At 36.6% G+C, this 8,586-nt stretch overlaps 1 protein-coding gene across 1 annotated transcript; it reads left to right on the top strand.

The window, feature by feature from the left end:
• The first annotated feature begins 355 nt into the window (after positions 1-355).
• LOC120631260 (protein D2-like) lies at positions 356-8,211 on the top strand. The gene is made up of 4 exons (XM_039900745.1): positions 356-516; positions 2,729-2,858; positions 5,743-5,956; positions 8,049-8,211. The coding sequence occupies exons 1-4, from the start codon at positions 358-360 to the stop codon at positions 8,209-8,211; spliced, it is 666 nt and encodes a 221-aa protein (XP_039756679.1). The 5' UTR covers positions 356-357.
• The last annotated feature ends 375 nt before the right edge of the window (positions 8,212-8,586 follow it).

Here is an 8,586-nt window from a genome sequence, read left to right as displayed (position 1 = left end):
TCACGACTTTTCCAGCAAACTCATTTGGAGAAAAGGCTCTGCAAATGTTAACATTATTAAGATGTTAAGCTTGTGACTCAGTGGAGGGTTCTTTTATAAAAACATTACTGTAAACATGATTAAAAATATACCTATATTCAAGCATAGGATATATAAAAGTACAGATGATATACCACAGATACCTATTTTTCTAAAGTAAAGAAGAAAAAAATCCTAGGATGCACGGTGTACACAATGCAATCGGTTCTATGAAACTCACATAAAACAAGTATTAAAAGTGCTGTATATTCATTTATAATCATTCGACTGTTGACTCTAACAGAGTAGGTACAGTTTTTTGTTCAGTGCACCGCGATAATGGGTGGAATATCGAAAATTGCAATTGTTTTACTACTACACTTAGTGATCACCGATAAAGTATTCGCTGCAGATATAATATCGCCGATTGCAAGTGAGTTCAAAGCAAATAGAATTGTCCCCGATGTTATTCCATTTGCCCCAAATGGTAAATTGTGGGTAAGTTTTGTTTGTGGTTTTTTGGTTTTCCATTAATCGTTCGGGAACTGTAAATTTATCTATATGTGTTAACCTGGATTAACACATTTAGATAAATGTACAGTTATGTATAGTATAATCTATCTCCATTCCAAAATTGAGTCAAATTGGTTCTATAGCTTTTGCGGTAAAGAGTAACAAACATTCATTCATCCATCTATCCATGCAAACTTTTGCATTAATAAAACAAGTAGGATATATTTTAAGAAAAGCTTCATTTTCTTTAATTTTTTATCTTTACAACTTACATTACTCAATTAACACCCGTGTTAATTGAGTTTTTATATAGTGTCGGCCATTCAAATAAATGTATTAGGATAATTGATAAAAGCAGTTACCTACTGAATGGAGCATGCGGTTACTTTTTTAAAAACCGAAAAAAAAATGTGAATAATAAATACTGTGAGCAACAGCTATTACGTTTTAGTTATGACAGAAAAAAAATCAGAAATTATAAATTCCCAAAATTCTCGTGCTGGGAATCGAACCAGGGACCTTACACTCATAAGACCGCAGCGATCACATTTTAGTTTAGGCTCTGAAACGTTAGCGTAGACGTCAATAATATGTGGGAATTAATACATCACCCTGACGCACTGCACTTATAATAACTAGTGCGTAGTCCAATAGATTTAGAATAAACAGGCAAAAAAAAAGCCAACCATAGTACCGACCTAAAACAGTCACCATGTCGAAGGAAAAAAGAAAAATTAAAACGTTAAGAGGTGACTACTCTTTATTTGGTTTATTTTTCATTCCTATTAAAGTAAATAAAGAGGTAATGGGCACATAGCTCGGAGAAAGGATGGCGTTGGGGTCCCATGATGCTAGAATGGCAGCTCCGCACTGGTTGGCGTAGCGTTGGTCGACCCCCAACGACGTGGACAGACGACATCAAACGCGTCGCGAGAGCCGCTGGACGGTGTATTTGTAACCCCTACAAAAGATCTATGTCCAGCAGAGGACGGTTAAAATGATGATGACGATTCTTAATTTGTACACCACAACCGAGTTAGGAAAATAAAGGAAGAGTAAAGAGAAACACAAAGATTGGAGTAGAATAGAAAATCCTTAACGCTTAATAGCGATCTCTGCCAGGCAACCTTAGGATTAGGACAACATATCGCGGATGTATGCCGAGGCGTTCCCGTGGTTTCGCCTTCAGGCGGTTAGAAGGAATAGCGTGGAGTCAGTAAGAGTCTGACATAACCTCCGTGCCTCCCCGTGGCGCGGAGATATCGATAAGGATTTCCCCACGTAAAAAAAGAAAAGGATTATGACAACATGAGCGAGAACAAACAGGTGGTGTGAAATTATTATAAACCTAAAATAACTACATACGACTACTTAACAAAAAATGCATAAATAAGAAACTCTTTTCCAATCGACGACTTCGGCTTATCAAATCCGTTTTGTATGCACATCAAGCCAATTAGCATCCTATTATGCGATGTATGGAATTGCGAAAATTGAATAAGTATCTGCATGATACGAGTATGTACAATTGAGTAATTTCCTGTCAATTGTATACAATTACAGTGAAGATTTTTCTTGTAACGCATTTGTCGAACTACTTAATTTAAGTTAGGTTTGAAAAATTCTCAACTATTCTAACCGCCAATGTGACCACTGGGGAATACTGCATTTTTTGAAGTGTTTAAAGTAGTACTCATGTATTTTATGGTTCCACTGTTACTAGGATACTAGTATATCTGTATATCAGTTTTTATCTTATGAAAATTATCAATGAGTGATTAGGACAAAGAAAATCTGGCCCAGTGTAATAGCGGCGACTATAAAAATACAGCGACAAAAGATATATTGAGTTACAACATGTAAAATTAGTTTTTCAGTGTTCCGTACCAAAACATATGTATTATTGTTTATTGTTGTAGATACGTGGAAAATAATTCTCCATGGTCGAGTTTACGGTTTTGTCAAATAGGATTTGTCTTATTTTAATAAGAGAAAGCCAACAACCCCTAAATAATTAAAATAGGCCCAATAGGAGTTTTCCTTTTTTTGAAGTTTTTCCACCCAGAACAAACAATTCTTTTGGGTTATCGTGACCTTAATAAGAGACAGTTTCTCCGACATACCATCCCATACACATACCATTCATGCACATTCCCCTTTATTTACTTATATTGATAAAGTGTGTATATTTCATGAGGTGGCATACCAGAGTGCAATTGAAGTTGAATTTGGAAACGAGCTGACTCCTACAGAAGTAAAGGACATCCCTTTTGTGTGGTGGCCGTGGGAAATGAGCCCTAACGAGTATTATACTCTGGCGATGGTTGGTATGTAACTGCGTTCAAATAACTTTACAGCAAACATACTCGCATACACTCCAAGCGATTATATCCTTTAGGACTTCGGTCTTATTTTCGGAGTTAACGCTCCTCTAACTATTCGAAGTTATGTACGTAAGTATATCACTTGTTTTAACGGTGTAGGAAAACATCGTGACAAAACCTGCATACGTGAGAGTTCTCCATAATGTTCTTAAAGGCGTGTGAAGTCCAACCAAACGCACTTTGCTCAGCTAAATAAAAATTGAAAAGTAATAAATTTAATAATCTCATCATCATCACATCAACCGATAGACGTCCACTGCTGGACATAGGTCTTTTGTAGGGAGTTCCAAGTTCCACGATTCTGAGCCGCTTGGATCCAACGGCTACCTGCGACGCGCTTAATGTCGTCTGTCCACCTCGTTGGGGGTCGACCAACGCTGCGCTTACCAGTACGGGGCTGCCATTCCAGCACCTTGGGACCCCAACGTCCATCCTTTCTCCGAACTATGTGCCCGGCCCATTGCCACTTAAGCTTCGCGACTCGTTGAGCTATGTCGGTAACTTTGGTTCTTCTACGAATCTCCACATTTCTGATTCGATCGCGTAGAGATACTCCGAGCATAGCTCTCTCCATCGCCCGCTGAGTGACTCTAAGCCTTCTTATGAGGCCCATAGTTAACGACCATGTTTCAGAGCCATAGGTCATCACTGGCAACACGCACTGTTCGAAGACTTTCGTCTTCAGGCACTGAGGGATTTCTGACGAAAAGATGGCACGGAGTTTCCCGAACGCTGCCCATCCGAGTTGGATTCGGCGGTTCACCTCCTTCTCGAAATTGGACCTACCTAACTGGATCGTGTGTCCTAGGTATACGTATTCGTCAACAATTTCGAGTGCAGTGTTCTCAACGATTACTGGTTGAAGCGGAACATGAGCATTAGACATAATCTTCGTCTTGCTCATGTTCATTCGTAGGCCAACCTGTTGAGAAGCTCTGCTGAGGCCATCGAGCATCGTATTTAGGTCTCCCAGAGTCTCTGCCATTATGACTACATCGTCGGCAAACCGAAGTTGAGTGATGTACTCGCCGTTAATGTTGATGCCAAGTCCGTTCCATTCCAGAAGCTTAAAGACGTCCTCCAACGCAGCGGTAAATAGTTTCGGGGAGATAACATCTCCCTGTCGCACGCCTCGCTGCAATTGGATTGGTCTCGTAGTCTGATCCTGTATACGAACTGACATAGTGGCGTTTTTGTACAAACACTGCAACACTTGGATATACCGGTAGTCAATTCGGCATCTCTGCAGTGACCTAAACACAGCCCAAGTTTCCACCGAATCAAAGGCTTTTTCATAGTCCACAAACGCTAAGCAAAGTGGCCGGTTATACTCTTCAGTCTTCTGTATAACCTGCCGCAGCGTATGAATGTGGTCTATGGTACTAAAGCCCTTATTATAAAGCCTGGTTATTTATTTTCAATATATTTAAACTTTCGTCTCTACAACAGTTTCGTCTCTCTCAATAAGTCAAAAATATACACAAACAAACATTCGGTGTTACTAGGTACATGCACTTACCACAATATAAAGCCAGAGATATAATAAGTGTACTTTATATTATAGTTGTAGATACACAAGTGTTTTGTAGAAATAAAAGTTGTTTGTAAGCGCGCTTTGTAGCTGACCGTGTTATACAGATACTCGTAAGTGCAGTGTGCTCTGCAGTACCATATAGTTCACCATTTTATTACTCCAAGAGATTGCACTGTCCCGCTATAACAGTTCAACTAGACATCCTAGTAAGCTCAGTCAGTCGTTACGTGACCTTGAAAAATTACATGCCGAATAATACAGCAATGAAATTTTATAATTACCAATATTCTAATGGCGAAAGTATTTTAACGAACTCCCTGGCGAGGCAGCGAGCGCTGTTATTTTAAGTTGGAGGTCCCGACTTCTTCCCCGGCAGGCGCAAATTTCGATTTTTCCCTGGTCTGGTCTCGTGGGCGGCTTCGGACTTGTTTGGTTCCACCCTATCGACAAAAATTTTCCGCTAAGTAATTATACCAGGTAAGCCTGTTACCATTTTAAACTGCATCAACATTTACCAGGTGAGATTACAGTCGGTGGCAAATTTGTAGTGGAATAATAGAAAAAAAAAAAAACTTTGCTACAAATGTCATCAATAGCTTAGACAGTACAGTGGCACAGTGGGTAGCGACCCTGATTTCTGACTCAAAGTCTGTGGGTTCGAATCCCATAACTGGAATTTATTGTATGGTAAACATTAATGTTTTTCAGTGCCTGGGTGTTTATATGTATACTATAAGTACTTATGTATATTATTCATAAAAAATATTCATTAGAATAGAATAGAATATAATTTCATCAGTCAATAAGTTATATTAGTATCCATAACACAAGCTACGCTTGTTTAGGGTTTAGATGGCGATGTGTGTATTGTTGTAGTATATTTATTTACTTAACAAAAACATATCCTGTGTAATACATAAAATGCAGAAGTGAAACTTCTGAAAAGGCTAGCAAACGAAACATGGAGATGGACACAGAGCCTAATATTATATATAAATAATTTTATGTGATTACCAAGCTTAATAATGATTTAATATTTTAATGTCAAACATTGGATTAAAATACATATAGAACATATTATTCAGTTTCCATGGCAACTGAAACAAAATGTGCTATGTATTCTATCTTATTCTGTACCCGATTTAATCCTGTATATTTATGTGTTCGTTTTTTTTTAATCGCGACGCATTTTCGTTTCATCGAGTTTCAATTCACAACGACTGTAAAGAAATTTTATTCAGTATAAAATAAATGATTTTTTACTTAAAAAGTTTAAATAATAAATAATTTTAGACCCAGATGCGCCTTCCCGCAGCGTGCCAACTTCTCGTAATTGGAACCACTGGCTCGTCTGCAACATTCCCGGACATCACGTAGTTTCCGGGGAGACGATCGCTGAGTACGTTGGCGCAGGACCCGGTGAGGATTCCGGACTACATCGCTACGTGTTCCTAGTTTACAAGCAACCAGCGAGAATTGTATTTAACGAGCCATATCTTAATAACAGGTAAGCAAGTAATTTTAACAGAAGACTGGTGGCAGCGTCCTCTGTGCTTGACGCTAGTACTACCTACTACTAACTACTACCAATCTACTGCGATTACCAACCCGTCTGCCCAGCGTGGTAATTATGGGCAAACCCTCTCTTAATATAATGCTTATACCGGACAAGAAGTAATGAATGGGTCGAAATCGGAACACAGTATAGCGACAATGCTGTTAAGTAGAACTAAGCATTGTCGTGGTACTTTCCCAGACGAGATGTGTTACAAGAAGCAACCCCACGTAAGGAAGCAAAATTCATACTTCTTATCTATTTAATAACACACATAACAATAGTAAGTCTGATAGAAACGATTGTAACGGTTTGTTCCAAACGTGTGTAAAGAAAATTCGCTTTTTTAATTAAATTAAAGTCGTGGATAATATTGCTAATATAAAATTTGTTTGGGTATAGCGTTTGCGTATGGTATAACCACTGGCCCAATATAACATTATTTTTGTCACACACGAAACGTCTATGGACAGGCCTAAGCTCCTGTAGTGAATTATGACTTGTATTAGTAGTGTCATCCTTTTTGCAGGAAACTAATGAATAAATGAAGACTTTTATTGTACGGCACAGGAAATAAGAATACTTAGAGCAAGTTAGGTAGAGGTATACATAGTCATTTATTTATCATAATAATTGCATAAAACCATCGCAATTGATTGAAATTTTACCGCCGCCGCACCGCACCGCTTACACTCGATATGGGATTATTCTTATGCATTTCAAATTCAAAATAAATTACATGAAAATTAAAAAACTCAAAAGAATGTACAAAAAAATACACAATCATAAACTAAAAGATTTTCTTTTAATTTATGATTATGTACTTATAATTATTATTTGATAAAAAATAAAATACTCAAAATGAACAAGTGTAGGAAACTAGTGTACACAAAATAAGATAGAGATGGTTATCTCTAAGTTTGGTTTAGGTTTTGTGTAAAACCTAATCTTTTTATGTGTTTTTCTAAGTTATAGGAAGATATTCGGCTATTCCATTTAATAATTACCATCTATGTTCATGTTTTAAAAGTCTTAAATATAGCCTTATTAGTAGTGTGTTTAGAAAACATTTTCAATATAATCGTTTTTTGTATAACTTTTTATACTTATAATTATTATTCTGCGATATAAAAAACGAAATTTATTATGCAGCATTCTAAAGCAGGTTAATTTGTAACGTTTACCTTCAAAACTTCATGGAAACATCTAAAGTAGCTGTTGGAAACTCAGTCGCTTTCCAACGACAAGATGAACGAAAACTTTTCGTGTATCCGTAGGTTTAATTTGATTTGGCCTGACGCCCAAGCTGTGCCCAATTTAGATGTTAGGCCACCCAAAATTGTATAAACGTGTTCTTCACTAACTAGAATATTTTTATATAAATTGAAATTGGCTTAGTTTTATTACATATACAGATTAATTTTTTTTCCGTACTTCACAATGCAAAGCTAGCTCTAGTTAGTCTTACCTATTGATTAAATGGTTTGAGGTTCAACATGATAAAGAATCGTGATTACATGATCAAATTATTAAAATGTATCTTTATTAGTCACGGCCTGAGATTTGATTGAAGCATCCGAAATATTTGATCCCGTAGGGATACCGCAATACTTTCAAACCCAGAGAGAGAAAAATCCAACTCAGATAAAACTGGCTTTTATAACTCCAATATCGATCATTTTTAATACACACAACTTTGTTTTATTTGCGCTAATAGATCTAACATCCATAAAAGCAACGAAAGGATTCTTACCAAAGGTACCATATAAATACATTTTACAAACATTAACTAATCTCTCTTTGAAGTTAAAGACAGAGTTTTATGGTAGAGTTAGCTCGTGTCTGGAGACTCCTATTTTTTGAGGACGTCTATTCTGCACTTCTCTGTGCTGCTTTACCATTTCAGTGCATTGGGACTTTCTCGTCTACTGTTTCTCTGAACCAACTTCATGCTTCTCCTCATTTCATTGATCCAGTTGTTGGCCTCTTGTTATACTTTACTGATATTTATCATCTGTTGTTTAATTTATTTTGTTGATTTCAGGTCTATCGCTAATCGGACTGGTTTCTCCATCTATGATTTTGCGAAGAAATATAACTTAGCTGATCCAGTAGCCGGAAACTTCTTCGTGGCTCAATATGACAATTATGTTCCGATTCTTTACAAACAGCTTGGAATTAAAGATATTATGAGTATTGAAGTGTAACTATTATTAAAATCATAATGGTCTCTAACTTTATCGTTTAACAACATTCGGTATTATTAGTATGTAATAAAATAATGTTATACTGTGATTAAAATAAATGACAGTTCTGATTCTTTTTATAGTTTACTTTAGAAGTGTACGTAATTTGTTGTTTTGTACAAACAATCTCCTTGTCCTAACGAAAACATTTGTAGCAATATTGATGTTATTTTTAATTATTATTTAGTCCAACGGCTAATCTAGCAATTCAAAGGGCAATAGCGCCAGCATTTTGGGTACCATGCCCCAAAGTGAACAGTTAGTTCTTCTTAGTAATAATCTTAGTTTGTAATTATTATTTGCGTAGAAAAATATATTTTTCGTTGGTTTATTTAT

The sequence above is a fragment of the Pararge aegeria genome, chromosome 17 (assembly GCF_905163445.1).
Source record: "Pararge aegeria chromosome 17, ilParAegt1.1, whole genome shotgun sequence".
NCBI classification, from domain to species: Eukaryota; Metazoa; Arthropoda; class Insecta; order Lepidoptera; family Nymphalidae; genus Pararge; species Pararge aegeria.
This window is presented reverse-complemented; position numbering and strand designations above follow the sequence as displayed.

What these genes read in the sequence shown, in the direction of transcription:
- LOC120631260 (XM_039900745.1), top strand. Translation starts at nt 358, where the DNA reads ATGGGTGGAATATCGAAAATTGCAATTGTTTTACTACTACACTTAGTG. An exon ending in CCCCAAATGGTAAATTGTGG is followed by an intron (nt 517 to 2,728) that starts GTAAGTTTTGTT and finishes ATATTTCATGAG; the next exon opens with GTGGCATACCAGAGTGCAAT. An exon ending in GAGCCATATCTTAATAACAG is followed by an intron (nt 5,957 to 8,048) that starts GTAAGCAAGTAA and finishes TGTTGATTTCAG; the next exon opens with GTCTATCGCTAATCGGACTG.